At 37.7% G+C, this 27,869-nt stretch overlaps 1 protein-coding gene across 5 annotated transcripts in view; it reads left to right on the forward strand.

The window, feature by feature from the left end:
* Positions 1-25,998, forward strand: part of PPM1B (protein phosphatase, Mg2+/Mn2+ dependent 1B) — a 60,615-nt gene extending 34,617 nt beyond the window's left edge. For 3 of the 5 annotated variants that reach the window (XM_058419751.1, XM_040058440.2, XM_040058441.2), the window contains exons 3-7: positions 4,225-5,088; positions 6,970-7,087; positions 12,939-13,050; positions 16,271-16,328; positions 22,272-22,496. In XM_058419751.1, the coding sequence (XP_058275734.1) occupies positions 4,243-5,088; positions 6,970-7,087; positions 12,939-13,050; positions 16,271-16,328; positions 22,272-22,496 (1,359 nt within the window). In that variant the 5' untranslated portion in view covers positions 4,225-4,242. Of the gene's footprint in view, positions 1-4,224; positions 5,089-6,969; positions 7,088-12,938; positions 13,051-16,270; positions 16,329-22,271; positions 22,497-24,056 lie in introns of those variants that run through there. The other 2 variants (XM_040058443.2, XM_058419752.1) reach the window with 1 other exon arrangement.
* The last annotated feature ends 1,871 nt before the right edge of the window (positions 25,999-27,869 follow it).

Consider the following 27,869-nt stretch of genomic DNA (forward strand, 5'->3'; position numbering starts at 1 on the left):
ACACAAGCTTATACCCAGCTGATTTTAAGACTCTTTCATATATGGCTGATCTAATACCAAAGAATCTTCACTGTGTAGTTGGGAGCAGAAAGGATGTTGATCACAAATTTTTCTTGCATGTTGGAGGACATGACTTTTGCCTTCATTCCTCTATACATCAAAAGGCTATGTGTCTTTGGTTTCCTAAGCCTGGATTGTTGCCTATGTTGCCTCTCTCTGAGAGATAAGGGCCTTCACATAGGATTTCACTCTGGTAGAAAGCATTAAAGAAAAATACAGGTTGGAACTTCAGAGCAGTAAGCCTTGGGTTAGATTTGCTCTGGGATGTCAGCTTTTGTTAGAGACTTGTTGCCCTGAACTCTCTTGGGAGTGACACAGCTATTGATGTAAGACTAGAGATGAGCACTGTGCACTAGAGATGTAGTTGGAGCCTCTGCTTTGGTTGTGTATTGCTCAGATTCAGCTTTTTCATTGCCAGAGAGGGCCAAAGGCCAGTAATTTCCTCCTGTAAAGTAATTTCTCCTCTGTAAAGGCATCCCAAAAGCCTCTGAGCGTTGGTGCTTATTGGTACTGCCAGACAATAGATTTAAAAAAAAATAAAAATATTGTTTTGGTTTTTTTCAACCTTTTCCAGGGCTGGAAAGACTACAAGGAGAAGAGAATCATAGGGTTTCATTTTTGATCTGAGTAATGTATGGTGTTTTAAAGAATGGTCTGTGGAGCATGGACAAGAACTAAGGCCTTCTCCATTTCCAAGAAAATTTTGGGAATTAGAGTAGACATGGTCTTCCAGATTTTGAAAATTTCCACTAGTAATTTTGTGTGGGGTAAACATTTTCACCTCAAGGAAATTAATATGTTTTCTCAAACCAAACCGTTATTCAATTACATTTCATACAAAAAGGGGAAAATAAATCCCAAGACTAAAGGGTACCGAATTTTTGGGTTTATGCTGATTTTAAAGCCATGACTGAATTACTGGTTTGCAGGTGGGTGCTTCATCTGTTCTGCTGTGTTTTATGGTGAGACTAAATCTTGCTCTACAAAAACATTTGGGGGTTAATGCCTTAACTCCCTCAAGAGATGCTGAGATGGTTTGACTAAGAGGAAGTATGATGAAGTCTTCATTAAAAGCTTGAACAGTGGAAGGGTATTCATGCTTAAAATAAGTGACAGGAGTGAATGGTCAGTTTGCCCAAGGGTTGGCCTTAGCAGTAGGTAGATCTTGGTAGGCTTGATCAGTGGTGTGATGGTAACTGCAGGAGGTATAATCATGTCATGTACCGGGAATAAAGTAACCTTGTCCCTCTATACAGCCCGGCCGATGACTGAGCTTTGCCAAAGAGAACCATGGGGTGGGTGCTGGTGGAGAACCACGACAAATGAGTTGAACATCAGAGAGCAGTGTGTCTGAAGGGAGGAAAGCTTAGCATCAATTAGAAAAGATGTAGCCAGCATTTTGAGAGAAGTGATGGTTTTCCTCTATCTGCAGCTTGTGAAGCTGCATTGGGAATACAGTGTGGACTGCCCACCTCCCAGTACACGAGAAGGCACAGACATGGAGGAGCAAGCAGAGCAGCACTCTGTTATTGAGGGGCCAGAGCGCGTGATGTGTGAGGAGAGGGGAGATACGAGTTTCTGCAGTGTGGAGGAAAAAAGGCCAAAGCTGTCTTCCAGTACTGTCATGGGAGGGACAGAGACGGTAGCAGTGTGCTCTTCCAGGAGATGTGTGATGAAGGCCTAAGAGGCAAAGGATGCAAGTTGATTCCCAGACTTACTGATAGCAAGTAAATCTCTGCAACCTTTATTTGCAATATTAAATGGGATATTTAGAATATTAAAAATATAATCTTGAATAGTGTGGTTTTCTTTTTTCCCAGTTTGTTATAAGCTGTAAAAAAGTGAAACTACTTACGAAGCAAGTAAAACTAAGGACACATGCCTTTGATGGTTGTTTCTTTTTTTAACTGCGTTTTATTTTACGGATATGAAACACGACACAATACTGAGCTCACAGGTCTTTGCAGTTACATGGGTTTTGATCTTTTTCCTCACTCAGTCACATGATTTCTTCCACATTTTTGATTTTAAGAGTGTAAGGACATACTTACCACTATTAAAGGAATTTCATAGACGGTATGAAGTGTTGGAGGGTATTTGTCATTTTGGCAGCATTTCTGTCCTGTATGACAGTTTTACTGGTAAGAATGTTTTGTGTGCTTTTGAAAGAGTTTTATATTGTGTGTGATTTGTGAATAAGTGATTGTGAGATATTAGAATCCTTTCGCAAGTCTTCTTTATGGATGTTAGTTGCACTATTAAACTATGTGGAACTTATTCAGCTCTTAACTGAGAACATTGGTTGCTGAGAACTCTTTTTTATGGTGGCATGTTGCACTGCCTTGCTTGCCCTCTGACACAGATTAATTTTGTTTGTTTTCAAAGTAAAATCAGATGTTTTGAGAGAAGGTGTTATGCAAAGTTTTGACTACATATCTCAGTGATGGATACGCTTTGTGTGTCCTTTCCATGGCTTCACAGTGTTACAGAAAACTGCTGAATAAGCAGTTGCGGCCTCTGTAGTGGTGGGCATCTTCAGCACTGCATGGAGATGACTGTAGCAGAGAAGTAGTGTGAAGTTTGGTATATCTGTGGGTAGTCCTCTTTATACGTCATATGTGTTTAGGTGAGGGAAATGGCAGGAGTAAGGGTTAATTAATCTCCTCCTGGCCCGGCAATGAATTCTTAAACTAGAACTAGATTATCATGACTGTGTAGACTCTGTAGGTGAGTACTACTGCGTCAGAGACAAGTGACTGCTCAGGATCAGTCATGGAAGAATTCTTGCCAATTCTTTCTGGATTAAATTTGCTGTAATTTTCACATCTAACGATTTCATAGGGTGATGACTTAGTGTGGTCTCAAGTTGTGATATCCGAGTTTCTTAGATCTGTGGATTAAAGACTCTATTTTCTGTTGACTTTGTAAAGGGCAAGGTAGTTTTTCAGGTCTATGTAGGACACTTGAGTCTAGTACAGGAGAAAAATATCAGAAGTCTTCTAAAGCTTCAATGTAGATTATTCACACCTCACCTCTGAACTTGGATTCTGGAGATGGTCTCCAAATACTGAATAACTTCTTTCTGTGGATTATTTACTTCCCTTAGCTCCTATCTCTTATAGCTGGGTGAATTTTAACATCAGGATCTTTGAACTTAAAATCCCACGTAAGCACATGAAAGTCTTTGAGGGATGGCTGAGAGCTGAGGTTGTTCAGCCTAGAGAAGCTTGGGAGGATCTTAAGCACCTGAAGATAGCATACAAGAAGGCTGGAGAGGGACGATTGGCCAAGAGTAGTGATAGGACCAGGGAAATGTGTAGGTTTGGATTTGAGATAAGAAATTCTTTACTGTGAGGGTGAGACATTAGAAGATGTTGCCCAGAGAAGCTGTGCATGCCCCATCCCTGGACGTTCAAGGCCAGGTTGGATGGAGTTTTGTGAAGTCTGGTCTAGTGGAAGGTGTCCCTGCCCATGTCAAGGGCGGTTGGAGGAAGATGCTCTTCAAAGTTTTTTCTAATCCAAACCATTCTCTGATTCTATAGTAAATATTGAAATGCTCTTTAATGAAGGTCTAAGTATAATTTGTTAAGAGATTCCTGTGAGAGGTTTTCTTGTATTGAAGTGGGAATTACTGCCTTGGTTCCTTTGGCAAATGATCTCTGTTCCCCTGTGGTCACTTTTGCCGTGCCTTACAAGAATACAGAAGTAGCATGGTACATGCAAAGCTAGCCAGACCAGTCCCTTCTTATTTATGAACGTGAATTGATTTTCTTAATGCCACAGTAAAACTGGAAAGGAAGTAGGAATGATATAGTTGTTGTTTTTCTGTCATAAATTAGTCTCTGCAGAGGGTGACAAAATCAGCAGGGCTGCAAAGGTATGTGAACTAATCTGCCTTCATTTGGAGATTGCTTAATTTTTATGAAATATCTCTTCAAAAAAGACGGCACCCCAACAAAAAATACTGAAAATGCAAACTGAGGTTTGTAAATTCACACTTCATTCATGTAACGTATTAATTTTTTTCCTCCAATATGGTTGTTGACTTTTGCATGTGTGCATGCTTTAGCACTCATTGTATGAAGAAGAAACACGGGAAAAAGACAACAGAGCTTATATGGAATGGTGGCTTTATAAGTAAGACTGCTTCTCTCTGTTTTCCAGATTCAATATTGCATAAACATGGGTGCATTTTTGGATAAACCAAAAACTGAAAAACATAATGCTCACGGTGCAGGGAATGGCTTGCGTTACGGCCTCAGCAGCATGCAGGGATGGAGAGTGGAAATGGAAGATGCTCACACGGCTGTTGTAGGTATTCCCCATGGCTTAGAGGACTGGTCCTTTTTTGCTGTCTATGATGGTCACGCAGGATCTCGTGTCGCAAATTACTGCTCCACGCACTTACTAGAACACATCACTAACAATGAAGACTTTAGGGCGGCAGAAAAACCCGGATCTGCTCTTGAACCTTCAGTGGAAAATGTCAAGAGCGGAATCAGAACTGGCTTTTTGAAAATTGATGAGTATATGCGCAATTTTGCAGACCTCAGAAATGGCATGGACAGAAGTGGCTCAACAGCAGTGGGAGTTATGATTTCACCTGAGCATGTATACTTTATCAACTGTGGTGATTCACGTGCTGTTCTCTATAGGAATGGACAAGTCTGTTTTTCAACACAGGATCACAAACCTTGCAACCCGAGGGAGAAAGAGCGAATCCAGAATGCAGGAGGCAGTGTAATGATTCAGCGTGTTAATGGTTCATTGGCAGTTTCTCGAGCTCTGGGGGACTATGACTACAAATGTGTTGATGGTAAAGGCCCTACAGAACAACTTGTTTCTCCAGAGCCTGAGGTGTGTGAAATCTTAAGGGCAGAAGAAGATGAGTTTATCATCCTGGCCTGTGATGGAATCTGGGATGTAATGAGCAATGAAGAGCTCTGTGAATATGTAAAGTCTAGACTTGAAGTATCAGATGACCTGGAAACAGTGTGCAATTGGGTAGTGGACACTTGTTTACATAAGGTATGTATCTGTTTTCTCCAAACAACTGCCCTAAAATCAGCTTCTGGTTAGATGGGTGCGGTGTTAACACCTGTTCCTGGCCTACTGTTCCCCTTCTCCAACTTCTTTTCCTCAAAGTTCTATACCCATTTGACTGTATATCCTTGCTGAAGAATATACATTCTCACCTTATAAGCTTGGAAAGGTGACAGCAATTGCAAAAATCAAGGGTGGTTGTTTTTTTTTCTTTCCTCAAGTAATGCTTGCATGTAGTTCCAGCTCTAAGGTTTGATTGTAAACACAAAATTTGTTAAATTAATCCATTCAGAGCAAGGTTCTTTGTGGGGTTTTTTTGTTCTTTGAAGTTGGGTAGTGTTTGTATCCTTTGTGGAGAACCAGTGTTGGCACCATCTCCTCTTCAAGGTGTTGTTTGTCTCTCACCCGTGCGCTCAGCTCCTTGTAGCTCAGATGGAGTGACAAACACCACCTTTGCCTCTGAGCTTGCTTCCACTCCTCAGATTTAGTTTGTTTGGAGCTACTACTGGTTGGTCTACATGTGTTAAATAGGTATTCCATTTCCAGCGTTCCCTGAAAAGTGCAACTCCTCCTAGTACGGAGTTCCTTTGTTAGGCCACAGACTAAACATGCAATTATGAGGAAAATACCAAAATTCACAACTGTAACTCTAAAAGGTAAGTTGTGTGGTTTTTTTTCCAGAAAAAGGGCTGTATTCCAGCATATATCGTGCGGTGTATGATTGGTTTAAATACTGTTTAAATTGCTCTTCTGACCAAGAGCTCAACCAGCCTTGTTAAAGGATGGTCACTCTCGGATACTTCTAGTAAAACTGTGCGCTGACCATGTGTTTATTTTCCAAAGTCAGGTCCTGGATCTCTGTAACAATATTAGAATGTTGTATTACGTCTTCAGGCTGTGGATTGTACCACATAATAATATGTGATTGGTGTCCTCATATGCATGGTGCAAAAGGGAATGCAGGCTAACTCCTGAGCAGTATTTCTGAAGGAATTCATTCTAATGTCAAATTCTTAATTGCTTCAGGAGAAGGATTTGTTGTGATAGGTGATTAGAGCTGTCCAGTGAGTTTACGCAGCAACAGTATGCGGTGACTAATTGCACGTAATACTCTGCACAAAAAAAGTGAAGATTTTATTTTCAAACCAGTAGTTTAAATTATGATTCTGCTGGATCCCCTTGTAAGAGATTTAAACTTGTGTTTTTAAATTTGGCTGTGAATTATAATTTTGAAAATTAAACATGAGGAGGAAAAAGCTATCAGAGTATGCTAGTGAAGAACTAAAAAAGCCATTGAGTGATATTTCTGAGCCCATGATAATCTGTAAGGTCAGCTTGGCCATATGGAACATTTATATTTTTTACTTGCTTCAAGGTGCTGTGTGACACAGGTACATTCTGATAAACAGACTTGTAATGCATGTAATGGCTTGCATGAATGTCCTGCAACTAAAACAAATTAGTTGCTTGAGCTAAGGTATTCTAATAGTATAGGGGAATATTCTGCATTTCATTTTGCAACAGGATTTGTTTTACAATTTAGCTTAAGGTAACATTACACAACTGTCTAATTTCTGACCTGTTTTATTGATACTATTTTTAAATGGTTGACATATAGATAAGTCCATTAATTATTTAGACTTCAATATTAAGAATATGTAGTCAAAATCAGTCTAATTCTACTGAGCGCTGTAGTTGGGACACTGAGAGGTTCTTATTGGTGAAAATACAGGATTATTTCAGGGTTTCTTTTTTTTCCAGGTTTATCTGTAGTACTGTATTTGAAAAAAGTACAGATGTGATTAGAGTAGAAAGATGAAGAATAAGACTAAAGATACTAACTTCTCTTTCTTTTTTGTCACATAGGGGAGTCGTGATAACATGAGTATTGTATTAGTTTGTTTTTCAAATGCTCCTAAGGTCTCAGAGGAGGCAGTGAAAAAAGATGCCGAGTTGGATAAGTACTTGGAATCACGGGTTGAAGGTAAGAAATCCACTTAGTTCACTAGAGAGTGAACAAATCACAGTTTGATAGTGATAGTGAGCCCAGTGGTGTCATAACTATCTTGAGCATGAAGACAAAAGCCATGAAAGACATTATGCCACTTTATGTTGGGTTAAATTCAGGCCTGGTTATAACTCTGAACTTTTGTGCGTCAGGAGGAGTGTTTTAGGCCATGTGCTTAGTTTATCCTGGCATTCTGCAAACTTTTTCTTAATGTGAGCTTTAAGTTTTTACTGCTGGCTTTATGGGTGAAAATGCAACTACTGACCTTGCAGAGTGTTGTATCAGCTCAGAAAATTGTGACCTCGCTAATGTCCTGCTTATGAAATATTCAAAGAGACATTTGTACTATTTCTTCCCTTTTTCTGTGCAAGTTTTTGGCAGAAAGAAAAAGCTGTACTGGGTTTTTGTGTCAATGTCCCAGTAATCTAGATAGTTGATGTAGCCACCCTAAGTTTTAACATCTATGTGTATTAAAGGTCTTCAGGTACGAGTTGTCTCTGAGCACGTAGCTGTTGTGTGTAGTCTTTTCCTCTTGTTCAAATGGGGTCTAAATGGAAATGAGTTATATATTTGTAATTTCTGTTGAGATTAGAGAGCACTAGTGGACACTTAAAATGCTAACTCTGGGCCTGTTTCTTAGAATTTGGCTTACATCCCAGGCTTCTTAGATGACACTAGTTAAGATAAATACCTGTTATCTTCTGTGTCAGAGTTGAGTACATGAGCTGTTAATAGGCTCTGGGAGAGAGCCAGGAGCAGTTGTCTTCTCTGGCAGCAGTCAGGTGTGCACAGTGGTTACAGGTTGATGTGCCCAGCTTCTTGGTGGCTGCTCTGTTAGCAAACACATGGAAGATACATGGAACTGCAGTGGATTTTAGTGCTTTCATAAGTGAATGTTAAAATTAATAGAAAAGCTGTCAAATAATTGGTGATCAGAGTGTCTAGATTAACTAATCTATTAACTGATTATTTTTAGCTCTATTTTCACATTTAACTAAATAATACGTATACCAAAAAGAATAGTTGAGAGTTTGTAGTCCTAACGGATGTGGAGTCATTGCAAATATAACTCCAAATGATTATTTAGCTTAAGTGCTTCACAGAAATTAATTCCTCCAAAGCTTGAACTTCTGTTGTTTCAGCTTTTGACTTATTTTCCTCTGTTTGAGTTCCCTGTGTCACTCTGTGTTTTGCTAATTGGACAGAGTTCAAGGCCTTTAGAAGGCATGTATTTAGCAAGAAATGACAGCATATTTGGGAAATTATGGCAAGGAGTGGAGAAAGTAAATGAAACAGACTTCAGAAGAACTTGAAATATCTATCTGAATTTTAACAAATTTTTGCATTCATAAATTCTATGAAATTGAAATTTTGGCAGTCTCTATAATTGAAAGGAAAAAAGTGGTGGGACTGCAGTTTATCTTACACATCTGCCTTGAATATTATTAGTTCAGAAAGGATAAAAGCCTTAGCAAAATGTTTCAAACCGCTAAGCAGCATGAGGAAAATTGTTTAGAAATTTGTTGGAATTTTCAGTAGCAATATCTTATTTAAAGGTTTAAGTAGTGAGCAGGAATACTTCTGACTTTAAAAAAACTCTATGGGGGCAAGAGTATCATCTCAGGTGTTGGAGCTGGTAAATGTTTCGGAACGTGGAGTTTCTTTTTGGTTAAGACAACTGCCTTGATCAGTTTTGTATTCATCTTTTAACTTAGTGTAGAAAACACTGCATAAAAGAGTTGTGCCTGACAGTTTGAACTGTCTTTGACTCTAAAAACCTAAAGCCTGGTAGATATGTTGTGACACTGATAATATGGATTTATTTAAAATACCTTTCTAGGGGCTGACTATTCCTTTCAAAAAGCAAATAATGATGTTTGAACACAAATTAACAAGAACATTGAAAAAAATTAGGTGATGAGTTAACAGCTCACAAGTTATATGCAGTTGGCTGATAGCCAATAACATTTATATTTATACCCGTAGTAAAAACATTCTGAAAAAAATAAGGTCATCTTGGAACTACCAAGCTACAAAGACAGATGTTGTCAAGAATGTAAGCTGTGAGTTCTCTTGGATAGCCTCCACTTCCACTAAGTGACTAATATAAATCAGGGCAACATTAGAACTTAGTATAAAATCCTTTGGGACTTCCTGAAACAATTTTAGTTTGATCACTGGTGTTTGTTCATAATGAATACACACTGTTCTGTTTCTGTTCTCTTGTAGACCTTAAATTTCGAGTTGATTGTACGAACTCATTAAACCTTTTAGGCAACAGGGTTTTTTCACTACTATACTTGGGCATTTTAAGCTCTGGCTCAGGGAGAAAAGCAGTGTTTAGGGCATGCTTTTGCTAGATTAAAAAAGAAAACAAAAAACCAAACCAGTTTAATACTTGCACATATAACATTTGTGCTCTGTACATTCAGAAGTGGAATGCTGAGATTTTGTGTATTTGTATGAGTTGAGTTAGTAATTCCCTAAGATCTTTTCAGAGTTCTTAAGAGAGAATTATTGTCTTAATACCAAGAGATTTTTTTTTTTTAACAAATTGATTAAAAAGCAAACTCAGCAAGTCATTGTTTACAGAGATTTCCAGTGGAAGAAATATATACCAATACTCTGTTGCTAGTTTGGGTTTTGAGGTTGACAGAATGTGGATAACTACATTCCAAAGCTGCCACTGTAGAGTATACTGAAACACTTAATGAGGTTAAGCTTGTGCCTGAGTCATTTATGACTCTGAGCACAGCCTGCTTCTGATTTGAGTCATTTAATTGGTCCATCTCCAAAGCACAATCACAGAGTTACAGACTGGTTTGGGTTGGAAGGGACCTTAAAGATCATCTCTAGTTCCAGCGCCACTGCCATGGACGGGGCACCTTCCGCAGGGGTTTTGGGCACTAGTGAAGTTAGGCTGAGTCACTCTTTTCTTACTGCCCCTTGCAAGTACTACTTTCTGCTCGCTGCTTTTCAGAGATCCAAGGTTTGGTCCCACGAAGGGAAAACTGGGCACAGAAGTCAGTTCAGTTCTGATACGTTTCAGTTTATTTGAAAGGGTTTATCAGAAATGCAGCTATTAACAGACAAACCGCAGAACTCCACAAAACCCAAAAAAACCCCCACTAACCCCACAAATCATAAGCAGGGGCACATGATCTGTGTTGGCTTAAACAGTCTTACTGGTAAATACTCAGTTAATCCCCTGAGTTGGATGATGCATTTTACAAATGTGGAATATATACCATGTATAAAACTGATAATCTGATAGCTGGGGGCATGACAGGAGGTGCTTTAACATGGAGAACTTGTAATGCTGTCTGGTTGGGGACCTGAATGATATAAAATTGAAGTAAAATGTTACCTGAATTTTCAAAATGCCTATCCATGAGCGAAGTGTTAGGTTTTTAGTGAGAAGTATTTTAGAGGTACAGTCCGCCTGGTAGTGGACTTTCATGAATATACAGATATAATAATATCAGGAATTATTTTTTAAGTGTCTGAATTATATTAGCAATGTAAAGCTATCTGTAGGGTTACTCTTAACGTCAGAGATTAAGGTGAAAACTTTGTAAATGCCCCTAAATTAGTTTCTGGAAACATTTGGTTTCTTTCTCTGGTGGCCTTTGTCAAGCACATCCACGGTGTATATCTGCAAACTGATGTGTAATGACAATGGAGTCATGCTGTTGCTCATTTGCTTTGTTCTCCATGTCCTGTTAGGAAGTTTTGTTTGTTTTTGCTTGTTTATTTTTGTTTTTTTGTTTGGGTGTTTTTGGTTTTTTTGGGTTTTTTTTGTTTTTTTTTAAGAGGGGACAGGTTCTGGATAAAATTACTCACTCTGATACCAGGAAAAGAAAAAGATAATGATTAGTTCATCTGGAATTCTTGCTTTGCCACCTTCTAGAGATGGAGAGAAGATGCTGATGGTTCAGTTCAGCACTCCCTGAGAAATTATTGTGTAGTATGCACGTATATGTTTCTAGTACCAAGAAACATATAGCAATCTTTAGCTGTGATTGCTTTAATTCCTTTTTAAGAAGATATAAAACCTTATGCTTGCATTAAATTAGAAATTGCTTTCTTCTGTTGTTTTTCTTAATTCTTGCTATTTGTCTTTGTCTACTTTTCCTATGTACAGAACCAGATTTGCTCTTAGTATAAAAATATATATTCATAAGAAATGTTTCCTGTCAGATGTATCTCAGTGAAATTACATTATAGCAGTACAATTACTTCTAAGTAGAATTATGCAAAAGAATGCAACTTGTAAGAGGAGTAGTGGCCAATTTGTGTGGGTATGTGTGGAAGAGGTGATCAGAATCCCAAGATTCAGGCATACTTAGCTATTGTTTCCTTTGCTAGCCGTGATTTGTCCTTAATGGATGGATGGATGATAATACACATCAAGGTTCATGGAGCAGTCTTTAATTTTGATCACTTCTAGTAGTAGCGCACATATCTTATTCTTTGCAAAGATTGTGTGGTGCTGGCTTAATTTTGGGACTTAGAAGCGTAGTAGTGCCTTATTTGTTACAAGGTAATATAATTATTCTACTGGGGATTGCTTTGAGGGGCTACAGATCTGCCTCATGGAAAGTGGGTGAGTGCCTTGCCAAGCCCTTTGTTGATCTTGGTAGTCCTAAGAGAAGCCTGAATATTGCTTGCTTCCTAGAGAAGTGATAGACATCAAATAAAGTTTACATACTAGGAAACTTTGGATGAAGGGCGTAAGGTAGGCAGGTGTTGGGCTTTTCTGCTAACCTAAGAAACTCAAACTGCAGGCTCCAATTCAGTCATTCAGAATATTATTATTTGTAAGAAAATTAAATCATTTATGTCTTATCTTTCAATAGTGGTCAAGATAGAGAATGACAAGTTTTTTTAGGATGATACTTGAGAGGATTCATTCTTAATTCTTCTTAAAGAGATTCTTTTTTATCTAGAACAGTGTCTACAAGAAATAGCACTCCATTCATTAATTTAGTTGATTTTCAGAAAAAAAATCCTCTCTTAAAAATAGAAGACTTGTGCATACAACTCTGAACCTTTTTATGCCGTGGTAGTGGTTGAATGAGTAGAGGCTGATGACTGGAAGCTGGTAGCGTTACACCTATATACACAGATATTACACATGCATCTTAACAGCAGTCCTGATGAAAGAGAATATGTGGAGATATACTTCAAGCAGTTCTTTACCAAGCTAGGAGAACTTAGTAGCACTAAACATGACTTGTGCTGTATGTCAGCTTTGAAAATGGAATATAATTTTTAATTGTTATTAAAATAAATATTTTTAATTATTCCTCCTCCGTTCTGTACTCTGTTTTGGCCCCTTGAGTGCTACTATTATCTGTCCATTGTCTATCCTCTTGATTGCATGATGGTCTGAGTGTTTCTGCCCTGGAGATTCAGGCCTTTGAGGATACAAGGTGTTACTCACAAGGCAGGGTGACAGAATCCCAGGGAAGCATTGGCTTTGTGGCGTGTAACGTGTTGCACTGCAAGGGGAAGCCAGCTGAAACAGACTCCCAGCTGCTGTCTTTTTCAGAGAGAACAGGCTGCTATCTCCCGGGTATTGTGTTCAGTTCACAGTCTGCTTCTGTATTTCTCTTAGAGTGTAGGGCTTGATGCATACTGGAAAGACAAACTATGAATTTAAGCACTGTTCCACCATGCAAAGACTGTTAACCTAAAATGTAAAGAATGTTTTCTTGTTTACAGGTAACTTCTTCATAATGCCTCTGTTAAAAAATTATCGTATATTTCACTGTCTTAGCTAATGAGTGGTATTAATTCAGGATTTTTTGTATTTTTAAATTAGAAATTATGGAAAAATCGGGTGAAGAAGGAATGCCTGATCTTGCTCATGTTATTCGTATTTTAACTGCAGAGAATATCCCTAATTTACCACCAGGAGGTGGTTTAGCTGGCAAGTGAGTACAGTACTGGAATTTCTTGAACTGTTAAATGCACTCTTTCATTTAAGTGTTATAAAGTTTTCTTATAGTAATAGCTATACTCAAATGAAGTTTTTATATTTGAAGCTGGTTTACCTTTTGCAGTATATAAACATTTGTCTCACTGTTCCTATTCCAGAATGGTAAAGAGGAAACACATAATCTTATTTTGGTACACAACATTAATTTTTTACATCCATATGGCCATTTCAAAAAATAAAAATATATGTATTCTTGGCTTTTTACAGCTTTACATTTGTTAAGAACTATCAAACAGTGTGAATATCAAAATGCCAGGAGATCAGTTTTCCTCATGTCACGTTTTCCCAACCACTTAATGTCCATTGTAAGTTTGGAACAGTACTTATTTGCTTGGCAAACATTCTCATAAGAAAACTTTTTTTATTTGTTTAATCTGAAATGGAATGATAGATAACCGAGAATATTGAACTAGAATATGCATCTTAAAACTTAACAGGAATAAACCTTCAGAAATTACATTGGCTCTGGGAAGCCCAGTGCTGATGTTCTAGCAATCTTATAACTTGAAGGTTTTTAATGAAAATATTTTACATTTGCATAAACAATTGTTTATCTAGAATTCCCCAGACAGTGGGACTCATTATTGTTCCCTGGCATAGAGCATGTTGTTTCTGGAATATTCGTATTTTACAAAATATGAACTCCTGTCCTCTGAGCATTTGTTTGTGTGTGTGTACATCTATTTTCAGTGCATGTACTTGTTAATGAGCACTGTTTGCCGTGATTGTATCTTTCTAGCCTTGGAAGTATCTGTACATTCTGGGCCTTTTTCTCCACTTAATGTGCATTCCAGACATTCAGAGAAGTTATGGTGTGCCTGTTCTTCTTGCTGCCTCCCAAGTGCTGTGATTTGTTGTTTTGCTCATTAATAACTACATCACGTACTGCTGCACTATTCTGCACACTTGATGTAAAAATTCTGTTTTAATTTGTTGTGATCCAGGTTATGTTTTTCATGGACTTGGTTCAGAATTTACCTTTTGGTGCCTTTCTCTTCATCTTGGCTTTAAAAGTCCTCTCACTTCAGGGGTGTTTCTTTCCTCTGTCTTCTGCAGTTTCTTTCAAGAGATTATTATACAGTCTTAAGTAACTTATTCTTGGCCTCCAAACTTGGGACGAAGACAGGCAGTGACGTATGCAAGTTCATTTTACTTGCAGGAAGTTAATGGAAGTCTTGGAAAAAATATACTGCACAACCCAAATCCACATACTGTGTAACTTAAAACTTTTGTCCTAATAAGAGGATAGTCTTTTTCTTGAGGTAATTATCCTGGGATGTTACCAGGTCATGAAGAAGTTACACTTTGTCCTTGTGTTTGAACATCAAGACCTGGCTTAAACCGGTTGCAGAAAGATCTTATCTGTGGCTGTCATCCACGGTTTTAGCACCAGTTCAGGTTGCTCCCAGTGTTTAGTATGTCTGAGCTGGAGAAATGCAATACAGTGTTACTGTGATTAGAGTATGTTTGCAAACCTTAGGAACCCCTTAAATGGCTCCATTTATATTAGCGCTGTATAATTCCTTCCTTCAAGCTTCTCACTTACGTAGAAGCCCCTGCTGGCCCACTCTTTGAGATGGGAGATGTACAGGTGTCAACTCTGCTGTGATCAGCTGATGGTGCTGTGTTATCCTATAAAATCTTACTCTCCAAAGACTGTTTTTCTGGCTTGACTCCAATCTCCTTGTGATTTCAAATGCTGCCTCAAGAATGGAGGTTTGTTGCTGAGGTGAGCAGAAGTCCTGAGCTACTCTGCCCTCCGGGCCTTAGTAGTTTCTCTTAACATCTTGCTCCTGAGTTTTCCCATGAAAGAAAAGCACAGAGAAATACACTGGTGAAAGAGAGAAAACTGAATTTAAAAGATTGGATAATTCCCAAGGATCTGACTTTCGTGTGTATTTAAACCCACTGCAGTGGCTACCTGCTGCTTCTGTGGCAGTCTTGCTTGGACTGTCCAGGCATTTTCTGTTACATTGGAGGTGCCTTTGCTTTATGCAGTACAGACATTTAGTCAGAATTGTGCCATTCCTCTGTTACCAGATGTGGAACTAAATGGAGAGAACCCTTTCCTCTATCATCGGCAAAAAGATTCCGTTTCTTTTCTCTAGGAAGATCTTCCACCAATTCCAATGGATTCCATACTACCTCAGATATGCAGCCTTTCCAGATACTTAAATATGTGCAGAAGGAGCCTCATCGAACTTGTAGCATCCTCAGTATTCTGAGGCAGAAAGTTCTGTTGCATCAAGAGCCATGTATATTTGAGACATTTGCTACTGATTTGACATTTGCTGCCTTTGTGCTCTTTAGAAGAGTGAACAGTTGGTGCTCCTCATTCTATAAGACACAATTTTTAGAGATCTTGGTCATTTCCAGACTTAAGAGTCTTAGCCCATATAGCAGTTCTTTTTTGTTGAAGTTGTCAATAACTTTGATCGTATTTATTATAGCTGTCTGAATTTTTTTGACTTTGATTTGAAAATGTGGGTACATAACCTTTTTTTTTTTGCATCAGAAATCTGTTTATATGATGGGTTTTATTTTTTGTGAAGTTCTTTGTGCCTATTTTGACTGCCTGTGAAAGAGTGGCTCTAAATGGCACAGCTACAAAATAAGTCTAGCTAGTGGCTTTTGTGTTTTAATTTCTGCAGTGTGAGTAGACAATAGAAAGCACATCTCAGGGATTGTATGCTCTTCATACCGCACTTCAAAATTGTGTAGGCAAGTTGTAACCTGTATATTATATGTAAAAAAGATGTGGAAAAGCTAAACTGTCTTCCAGTTCCACATCCAGAAATAAGTTAAGAAACCCAGCAAGTGTTCAAACTTGAATTTTTTGTAACAAGCAAAATATAGATTTAAATGTTACTCTTGAGAAAATCTGAATATGCAGCTCTAAAAAGAGGTGGACCATGGAGAGGGTAAGGTAAGAAAATGGTTTTACTTTGCTCAGTCTTTACAAATCTTGACCAGTTGCTAGATCCTCAAATTCTTATTGAAAGTGAGTAAAGACACCGAATGGGTTTAATCTTTTTGAAAGGCAGATTAAAAGAAAAATATCTTAAATGGTTCAAAATGCTTACTCTGATCAAGCTTTTCTCATTGTCTTGAAATCCTTTGTTTTGCTTAATTCTTATTAAAACTTCTCTTTTTAGGCGTAATATTATTGAAAATGTGTATACTAGGCTGAATCCACACAGAGACAGTGAGGGGGTAAGTGCCTATTTTGATTGCTATACCTCTTTGCTAATGTGAACATCAAAGTTGTCATACGTTAGGCAAAAGTGTTCATCACTAGGAATAAAGTATTAGAAATACAGGATATATATTGTAGCATGCTGCTAATTTTTACCTTGCTTTGGATGGATTTGATACAGAATTTCTTCTTCTAAAAGATAGGAAACTGACACCAAATTCTGAAAGACTTTTTGAACATCTAAATGACTACTACCTTCTCAGTCAAACCTGTGAGGCAACAGTGCAGGGTTTTTCTAAACTGCGGTTTATAATTGTAAAAAAATCACCAGTCAGCAAATCCATTACTTAACTAGCTGTTGTGTCTACTGTCCAGAAATATAGTACGAGAGGGGGCAAACACACTTCCTGTTGTCTTTTGTAAGAAGGCCTTGGTATACTGCTATATAAAAGATTACAAGACTAACATTGACTATTTTCATTGCATTTACACTGTCTTTTCATATCCCATCTCTACTGGTCTAGGTCTAAGGAAAAGTAATTTTAGATTTCTTCAATTATGGTTTCTAAAATGGCTTACATTCTTCTTATTCCCATTTCCTACAAAGTTAAATTTTAAATAGTATGTTGAAATATGGTTTATTGTACATCTAAACCTGATTATTATGTAGCTCTTAATATTAGCGTAAGTAATAACTGGTGTTTCTATCAACTGTGGTTGAATTTGTTTAAAAACTGGAAAACTGAAGAACTGACCAAAAAAAAAAAAATCAATGCTGGTACACGTTGTCATTTCCTGTGCAGTTCATGTGAACCGTTTTGTGGAAGTACCATTCCTATTCCAGTAAATCCTTTGTAATAATTTTTTCTTCTGAGATGGCTACAAGGCTCTCAGTCAGGTAGTTACTACAGTGAATGGTGTTACTTGAAATATCTTGAAGTTATCAATTGTGCACCATGAGATAGTAAGTACACAGACTCACTGCAATTGTTACTGTCTCTTTACCATTGTCCTCTTAACTGCCTATATTTGATTTATTATCTTCAGTTAGAAAGCTTGTGTGGGTGGAAGGGGCTACTATCCTGTTAGCGTACAAATGGAGAAGAAATCTCTTAACTTCTTACTTTTTTTAGGATTTGTTCCTTTGTCTAGTTTGAAAGTGCTAGGATATACTTTTTTCATTTCACTTTCAAGAAATTGTGCAGCAGTGCCCCAAACCAAGATATGCAAAATTCTCTGCTTTACAGCTTCTTTAGTCCTTCAGGAAACTTTGCACCTCTGTCAGCCTGCTACTACTTTTTGTATTTAGCCAGAACTTCCCCTGCTTTTTGGGGAAAAGTTATTGGTATATGAGGCTTATTTAAAGCTTAAATAAAAATTAAAACAGCATGGGTTTTACAAATTAATTGGTATTTTAAGAAAAAAAACTGAAAACTTTTCTAATGGTTTCATTTTAGAAATGTTATATGCCATAGTTGCATTTATGATTCACCTGTTCTAAGTCTAGATTTACTTCTCGATAGCCCTGCAAGTTTGCTTAAATCCTAATATGCAGTACAGCATCTGTTTGTCTATTGGCTCCTTTCAGGAAATGTTTGTGCATCATCCATTTTAATTTAATAAAATGAGGTAGCTAACGTAAATATGCATTTTGCTCATAAAAGTATATACCATTAACAGCTTTGACCTTTCTTGCCATTAAAATCCCTGAGTCGTTGGTTTGGCTTTTAATTTGGTTTCTTTAAAAAGAGATGTGAACAGTAGACTGCAGTCTGCTTCTTGAAGTTTTCTTATGTTGATATAGAAGTGCAAATAGAGTGGTTTAAATGCTAGTTTGATCTTGTGGTAGCTTGTCATTTGCCTGTCAGCACCTTTGCTCTTTTCACCCTACATGATACTGGCCCAGAGCAGTTTGAGAGGATGAACTCCCCCTTGGCGAAGGATACAATTCCTTTTTGTATCTTCCCAGCAAGTTGCCTTAATGTCCTTGAAGTGGCTGAATCTAGTGGGCCTCATCTTTGAGACAAGGAAAACATGACTTCCTTGCTGGTCTTACTCAGTTTCGGGTGTATGTGTGGTGATCTTGTAGCCTTCTGAACTGGATACTGTAGTGTCCAGAGATGTAAAGGGGCGGAAGCTGTTCAGTTATTCAACACCACACAATGTCTTCACAATGTCTGCATGCAGTGTTAATGTTGCTACACATCTCACATTTAAACAGTAAGCAAAGGTAGGAAGGAAACAAACAGTATATCCCAATGATGACGTTGCCAAGTGAGATTGAAATCTGGCTAATGATGCTCCTGTTAATTAGTATGAGGCAAGAGCAGATGTTCATATGAAAAATCAGGTACTGGGGACGTGGATGCTGAGTCTGCAGAGCACAAAGGTACACTTGACCTGCACCTGAGCATCCTTCCCCATATGTAGCTAACAGTGCACCTGTGTCTGCTGAGAGTGGCTGTTGTGCTGAGTGCTTCTGTTACTGACTGGAAACTGCCTGTGGCAGTCATCTGCCATCTTAGGGTTGTACATAAGGCTTGAGCAATTGTTATCATGGCAAAATAATAAGGTAGTTAGTTGCTAAAATATTAATACAAACGAATTAAAAAAAAACCTTCCAAATCACACAAACAACAACCCAAACAATCAGATTAACATTTGTAACTGAGAATATGGCTTCCTTCTAAAGACTATACATTTTAGCATGTAACAGTTTTTAAATTGTTACCGTGAGTTTCTGTGAACTGGATCATAATAGCTTTATAAGATATTTCTTGGTGTATAAATTAAAACCTTGGTTGTATCTCTTTCTAGGTTAGTTTCATTTTACTCAGCACTGTAAACGTTTCAGGTAGTGTAGCACTTAGATGATTTTTATTTGGTTTTTTTTTTTCAATCCAAACTAGTGATAGTAGATTTTTATTCTTTACTTGTGTTTTCTGAGAAACCTTAACATAGAGCCTAAGTAAGGAGATGCCATGCAAAGCAAGAGTCTGAGAAATAAAAGAATCCTTACTAGAGCAGTATTCAGAGGTCCCTAGTCTGGCTTGAGGGTAAAGCAGGCCTAAGTTTTTTTTCTGCTAGGAATCTCAGCAGATTACAAGTATTTTATAAATCCAGGGCTGGAGAGAGCCCTGCACTTCGGTCACAATGAACAACTTTACCACTGTTTGAGCAGAGACTTCTGCTATAAATGTGGTGTCCTGTCCCTTTATAAATATAAGTGAAAGCACAGAAATCTGTTACGTATTGGGGCCTGATGCTTTCAGATTTTTACATGGATTTTAAAAGAATGTATTCATAGCTAAATAATGGTTAGCACTGTGATGTTACAATACCACTGAAGAGCTGTTCTACTTCCTGTGTTAATGTACTACTCTTTCTTTGTGACTCTACTTCTCTGACCATTTTAATTTTTTGATGTGCTCCAAAGACTAGGAGACTGCTACCCAATTGGACTACTTTGTTGCATGTATATATTCTTAAACACAAAGAACAATGTTTAAATTACAGGGTCCGTGTTAATAGGTCCAGTGGCATTTGCTTAAAGCTGCCTTTGAACATCTCACTTGAAAACAGTCATGTTTCCCTTGTTTTTACTAATAAGACACTCTGGCAGTTGGCTGAACCAAATCATATGCTACTCATAAAAGAGAGTAAATGGACACAACTTTTACACCATTTCACAACATTGTAAACCCAGTCTTTAACACATAGCAGCCCTTTTTATACACAGAATTTATTAGCAAAAAACTTGTGTAAAAATTGTGAATGCTCATGTTGAATATAGCTAGCACAAATTTATTCTTGATTTTTTGGTCAGTAGCACTTCAGTTGAACTGAATTGTGAAGGAAGACAAATGCTACCTTGTACAATAACTGTAGTTTTCAGGGACCTGTTCTAGCCACACATCATTAGAGAGAAATCTGTCTATATAGTGTATAATATATAAAAGAAGCAGCTTCTGTCTACTGTCTATGGGGTTTCTTGTCTGTTAGCACTGAGGGGCACAAGGGAAGCACAAAATAGCCTGCTGTAAAATAGGGTTCAACACCATGCAGGATGTAAGTTTGAATATCAAACGCTAACAGCATTGCTAATTCAACTCCTACCAGCATTTGAATTGCTCGGGAGCCTCAGGGCTGCTATTATATTGCTTATTGCTTTTACTCTTCAGTGTTGCATGGAGCAAAATTATTCACTTCAGCCTGCCAAAGGAATTTTTAACCATCTCTGTATTGTGAAACGTGGAAATTTCAGGGTGTATCTGCGCTAATGTCAACCTCAGAGCAAAACTGATGGAGTAGACGAAATACGGAATTTAAATGTTCTCTGAATTTTAAAAGCCTGGAAGTCTTCAGTTATGTTGCCCTGTTTAATATTAGCTAGGTGTATATGTAACTCGGCTATTTTTCTTTGTCAAACCAAGGAACAGGATACATCTGTGTGCCCTGGATTTTCACTGGCATTGTGCTTATAAGGCATTAAAGCAATTCCATTTCATACATTGAAACTACCTCCTTTATCTTGCTTCTCCTCACTGTGCTCTTGAAGAGAGTATTGAATTTTTGAATATTCTCTTGAATATTTTCATATTTGAATATGAAAATGCTAGTACGTGGGAATCAAAACATCTCAAACTAAGACCAGCAAACCACTGTGAAAGTATCTCTTATTTCCTGCACAAATTAAACTTAGAGGGATGCCATTATATGCAGTAATACTCATTTTTGTGGTAAAATTGTCCCCGTTTTAACTTGGACTGTGCTAATCAGTCTTGGGGCTTTTATCCCAGCAACATTACATAGAGCATGGAAAATGTTACTGATCCCAAGGTACTTTCTCAGTACTGCTATTAAGCTTGTAAATGAATGACAGCAGTACTTGTAGTTAGGAAGCTTTTGGACTACATGGTAATAAAATGAGGTCAGCACGAAAACAAGGCAGTCTGGATTTTGCTCCTAATGCCAGCTTCCAGAGATAGTTTCATTTGTCTAGATTGATAACTTGTTACATATTAATAATTTAAAATGTACTGTTCCCTTAAAGCAACAGTACTGCTTTAGCGCTTACAAGTGAAAATACCTAGTATCGGTGTCAAAGCACTGCAGCAGATGGGCGCCTCTATCACCAAAAACCAACTTTTTTTTCTAACTAAAGCCTTGTAACCAAGCAGCTCATTTGCTGAGGAGACTTCCATTCCTTAACCAGCACTCAATACTCAGACGTAGTGCTGTAGGTTCTTAGATTTGACATTAAATAACTGTTCTATCTGCTAATTTTTCTAGGCAATACACAATCTGCCCAAAGGTGTGTCTTATGTTGTTCGAATACCAGCATTTCCCGTGCTCATGGGTAGCTGCTTGCTTCTTTTCTGGCAGCATCATGCATGCAAAAATCAGAGTGTGCACTAAAACACCGAGCATTTAGTTTGATGTGATGCTTCAACTAAACTGCTATCAGTAGAGTTATGTATTTTCTGAGTTTTTCACAGAACCGTGCTGTTACCGGCTGTGCAAAAATTCACAATTAAATATATTGACCTGGTGGCTAAAGAAGCTTAAATTCTCAAAATTTAATGACCCATGTTGTTGCAGGTATCAGCTGTATTTTATCCAAGACATTTGAAATAAAGATGGAGTTAATTGGGAGGAGATACTTTGGCTGGCTCAGAATGAAATTAAATCATTAAAAATACTGGTTTCACAGTTATCATTTCTTAAATTATGTCGTTACATTGAAATACATCGTCCTAAATTGTACGTTGCTGATAAGGCGTTTTACATTCGAATAGAGAGATGTTTTCTCAGTTTGAAAAAAAGATTGGTTTCTTGGTTTGCCTTTTTTTTTTTTTTTTTTTTTTTTTTTTTTTTTTTTTTCTCCTTTTTTTTAACGCGGTTAGAAAATCTTTTCGTTTAACTGCTGATCTTTCTGGGGTGTTGAATCTCACCCGAAGGAGCCCGGCGCGGCGCAGGAAGGCGGAACGCAGGGGAGGTTGGTGGAGGCGCTGAGGCAGATGCGGATTAATCATAGGGGCAACTACCGCCACCTGCTGGAGGAGCTGCTGGCCGGGTACCGCCTGGCGCAGCAGCCGGGCCCGGGCCCGCCCCGCGCCGGCCCCGCCCCGCCGGGCCCGGCCCCGCCCGCGGGCAGCGAGCCGAGCGGCGAGCGGCGCGCCTGACGCTGCGGCCCGCCGCCGCTTGCATCGCCGCTTGCATCGCCGCTTGCATCGCCGCCCGCGGCGCCGCGAGCCTGGAAGAGCGGCAGGCCGTACCGAGGCTGTGTGTGCGGATTGTGTACACGGAGCTCTTGCTTCCTCGCAAGTTCAGCTGCTGGGGCACGTTGCGGTAGCGAGATTTAACTTCCCGTTTGAGGTTCGGGCTTTCTTTTTTCAAATCCTGTGTCCCCAACAACGGCGATCTGACATGAGTACGCAAAGAGACATTTTCAAGACCTTTTCTTTTGAGAACGTTATTAAAGAATAGTTTTGATGGTATATGTTTTCTCATTGTAAAGTAATTTACGTCTTAGTTCTATCTTACGTGCGACTTAATTGAACTATACAAGTTCTTCAGGGTTTGTTTTTTTTTTTCCCCAGCGTCATGTACTGCATGTTTGTGCTTGGTTTGTGTATAATTTCTATTACAGCTAAATTACAAAAGCTGTTACATTTTAGTTTGTCACTTAGGAAGTGTTTAATTTTTTTTTTTTCAGTTTAGATTGTATCCAGTGTTCATCATAAATACTGATTTTTCTAGACAATGATATTATTACTTCTCAGGTTGTAACATAGCATACATACAGAAATGAAAATGTACTTAAATTTAGTACCTAGTGTCAAGTTACAATCATTTGTGATCAACTGAAAATAAAGAATATGCTGTGGAATAATATCTGTATGCATATTGACTCTTTTAAATGATTAATAAACCTTCTTTGAAGTGTGATTGTTCTGACATGATTTGGAACTTTTCATAGCTTCTGCTATGAACTCGTGGTGTTCATTACTTTCTACAAAGCTTTGAGTGGTGTTGGGTTTGGAGCATTCATCATAATCCTGTATTTGGGCAACATTTCTCAGGTTCAAGCTAAATATCAGCCATCTGAATGAATAAACTATTCTTCTAAAGTTTGCCTTCCGCCAAATCTTTTCCTTGTCTCTTGGGGTACAGTACATACGCGCACGTCCGTCTGGGTAGGTCGGTGATAATACTGGGACTTTGCAGCAGTGGTAGCTCAGCTGCTAGTAAGTGAAATCTGGAGTCTTGTGTCAGTTGTCAGTTCGTAACATAACACTTGCACAAAAATAAAATTGTTCAAAATGGGTACAAATTTACCACTTTAATGAAAATGACCCTCTGGGAATTTCTTTTGGACCAGGAATGCCTGGGAAGCTGAGTTCCATAGTATTTTGTAGAGCTTTGTTGTTGTTGTTGTTTTGTAGTTCGCAGATGTAGTATGTATTGATAGTTGTGAATTAGTACATTTTTAGGTAAATTTTGGTTTTCAATCATTCTGCTGTGAGACCTGTACTGGATTCCTGTTTTATAAAAGTAAAATCCATCATGATGTTGACAAACAGGAACTATTTGTGTGTGGAAGTGGGCAGGTATGGAAAACAAGAAAAATGTTTTCTGTCTTACACTAGTAATCTTTATTGTGCCACTGAAATCCAAAGTGCAACAAAATGTTTTCATTTGTATTGGTGAGTAGTAATGTTTCTCCTCTTCTTTTCCTGTAGGGTTCTGGAGATCTAGAAGATCCGTGGTAGCCTTACAAATCTGCTAAAATGCTTTTGATTCTGAAAGGGGGAAAAAAAAAAACTTTTAAATCTGATTTCTTCAATACAAGGGAAAATTTCTGGTGGATTTCCAACATTTTGTGAAATGGGCAGAAAAGATAATAGAATTTTCCATCATTTGTTCATTTTTGTGTTTTCTGATATTGCCACTCTTAGCATTGCCTGTACTACAGTATTTTTACCAGCCTCAGGCATACTGATTACATCTGTAATGAACTTTGGCCCTAAAAAAGAAGGAAGGAAGGAATATTCTCTCAGCAGATCGGTGTATGTACCTGAGGTGCACGGGATTGTAGGTGTACTCTGAAGATACACTGTGGCTAAATAAAATATGCAACACACAAGCATGAGAGAGAGTACAAATATTGTTGGAGATGTTTCTTTATTTCACTTTACCGAGTTGGAAGGCTTTGCAGCTCTGTGGCTTGGAAGTAATTTCAGTTGGGCAATACGCTATCAGATGTGTATTTTTTGGTTGGTTTTTTTTTTTAATTTTCCAGTTTTACCTGTATTACCAGACCGTTAGGTTTCCCTGCGGTGTCCAAATTGTGATACGTTGCCTACTGCTTGCTTGAAGATAAGTGTATTTGGCAATAATATATGAAGATTCTAGGCATCTAAAAACCAGTAAGAATTTTACGCATGTGTACAACACACCCTTCAACTCTTGCTAGAGAAATTCTTTTTTTAAAAAAAAAACCAAACTGGTGAATTTATAGTTAGTAGTGACTTGCTTTGACATCTCTCACAGCTGCAGGTTTTTTTAAAAATGCTGAAAATTTGCCTTTATTATAATGTAAATTGTGATTATTTTTTTGTTCTATATGTGGTTTTCTATAGTTTTTTGATTTTTTTCAGCTTAAGATACAGACAGAAGTCTTGTGTAATATGGGTATAATTTTTAATTGTTTGCATTATTTTCAAAGTTCAAATTATCACTTTGAGATTACTATAAATACACTTAAAATTATCTATTTTAAATTAAGAAAATATTAGAGATATTTTCATGGGTTCAATGACCTTTCATTTTATAAGCAATGGGCATGGTACAGAGTGGCTGTCATGTAAGGTACTTGAAGATTCTTAGTTTAATTCTATTTTTGCAATAACCTTGACTTTTTTTCTGACTTCTTTTGAGTTGTGCATGTAATGAGTCCAGTAAATGCTGAAAATGGGGAAGAGTAAAGTATTTATCTAAAATAAAAGCTATTGGGGAGGGGAAACAATGAATGTATCCATCTGTACATGATTTACATGCTGTGGATGCCTTGTAAACATTTTCCTATTTGTTTAAACTGTGTTTCAGCGAGGATGTAATTGCCCTTGTGTGTAGTTTTAAGCTAATGACAGTCATCAACTGGTTTTGTGTGAAATTAATTAATGGTATTTTTCTGTAACTTTATCCCCATGGTGAGTTTGTAAAAACCACACGCTCTTTCATACTGATGCCGAAGGCCAGCTTTTCCAGTCATTTTGATTCACTATGTATCTGATTTTTTTTTTTTTTTTTTAAATTTTTTTTTGGTCTTTTTTTGGGGGGGGGGGGGGGGTGTTTTTTTGTTTTGTTTTGTTTTTTTTTTTTTTTTTCTTTTGTCTAGAGAGGATTATTGCCACAGTATATTTTATTTATTCATTAGATTTTAGCCTTGTAAGTTAAAGTGTTTTAAATGATGATGTTAACAGGTATTTGTCCCTTTACTGGTTTTTTTGGGGTTGTTAAAAGATAGGGAATGAAGAATGCAAAATGGTTTATTGTTCAGACTGTCCGCTCTGGTCCAACCCTGTACTGATAGTACCTTCCCAGTATGATATTGTGATGTTTCATACAATACAGTGAACATAACCAACTTGTTATCTTCAATAAAGGATTGCTAAAACAGTGTGACATGCTTTCTGTTTTCTCGGGAAGGACTTACTAAGAAAATGCAAGTGTTCCATATAAAAAGATAACACTAAGATTTATGCAGTCTCCTAGTTGAAGGACTTCTGTTTGTTCTGTAGTAGATGTGCCCCTTTGTCTCAGAAGATCACAAGTCTCAAAGTGGGCTTCTCTGTGGGACTAGTAGGGAAAGGGCAAACAACGTTTAGCTCCTGGGGCAAATCCATCCCAAATTCAGCTGGGGTCTTAGTCCAGGTGTGGGAGAGCATTCATTTAAAGACTAAAAATTCAGATTAAATTTCACTTTTTGGTCAGCTCATTTCTTGAAGTTTCCTAAAGATCTGAGCTTAAACCTGTGACCTGCTTTCATGTTAGAACTTCTATGGTGTTGTTTTGGGGTGTGGTTTTTTTTTTTTTTTTTTTTTTTTTTTTTTTTTTTGTTTTTTTTTTTTTTTTTTTTTTTTACTTTTACAGATCTTTTTTTAAAACTTACTAATGTAATTTTTTAGCTGAGTGGAGAAGGAGAATGGAATCCTCCATGATATTGATACTTCAGGGTAATAACCTGCATGAATAGTTAGTGTTACTGGAGAATGGGCATCTTTACAAACAACCTGAAGATTTTTGAGTCTACAAATCTGTAACTTCTTTGAACTTTCTTGTTGGATTTGTTTGTTCAGCATAACCTCTGCATTCATGGGCTACAACTGGTGAGACTTCTGGTGCTCCAAGGGCTCCAGTCCCATGAACACTTCTTTGTGTAAATTTTTTACATTTAGAGGATAATCTCCCTCAAGTACAAGGGTTTATTCCTTGTATCAAAGTGAAGGATAATAACTTGCACAGGTACATCAAAATGTAAATTGAGACAGCTTTTTTCCTCTAAATTATCACTGCTTGCCATTCATGCATCTACTTGGTTATGAATTCTAGTCACATTTTTAGTTTAATCAAAGTACTGTGTAGATTTCAGCAGCCTGGGAATAACTTTGCTTGTTGACTTTGTATTCTTAGTGTGAGAAATCTGAAAGAACGATGAAATTTGTTCATGTCAACATTTTAAAATTACGTTGTCTTAATTTTGTTGCCACCTGGAAACTAACACAAACATGCTTACGTAGAACACTGAGGGTGGGAAGTACCTCTTGCACCTGGGCTTTTTCTGTTGTGTCAAATTTGGCTTGATTTCATTTTTATGACTTCTTCTGTAACAGAGGCAAAGTAGTCCATGTCAGCTCTCAAATCTGCTCTCTGAGCAAAATAAAGATTTGTTTTAACTGCTCCTCATTTACATGCTAAATGGAATAGGGGGTAATGAAGTAGACACAAATATAAGTGATGTCACTCTGACCTCAGAAGTCTCCTGTTAGGGGTTAACTACTGTGACAGTCTCCTCTTACTAGGCTGGATCTTCATGTAGCTATTTGAGCCTGCCTGCAAACCTTTGCAAGACTTGGCTAAAATCCATATTTTTTGTGGCCCTGAGTGTGAATCTGATGCTGATGTTGCTACTTGGGTGGTTTAAAAAAAGATAAACCAAAACAAAAAACCAAAACAAAAGCAGCAAGAAAAAATACAAACCCATAAAATGAAACAAACTGTTAAGTTGTTGATTCTTTTAGCACACCAGAGGCTAGCTCTTAGTGGCTAGGTAGTTTCTTGGTATCATGTGTAAAGTGGAATTCAGTCAGCCACTTCATCTCTGCGCTTTTGTATACTGTCAGCCATAATCACTGGGTTGACTCTTAAAAAGTAAAATTAGCCCCAGGAAACCAGTCATTTTTCTTTGGCACTTCGAGTGGAAATCAAAAGCAATAGAAACTTGAGATTAGTTCCGGCATTGAACCAAACTGTAGTAGGCAACTTTTACCTCT

The sequence above is a fragment of the Hirundo rustica genome, chromosome 3, assembly GCF_015227805.2.
Source record: "Hirundo rustica isolate bHirRus1 chromosome 3, bHirRus1.pri.v3, whole genome shotgun sequence".
NCBI lineage: Eukaryota > Metazoa > Chordata > Aves > Passeriformes > Hirundinidae > Hirundo > Hirundo rustica.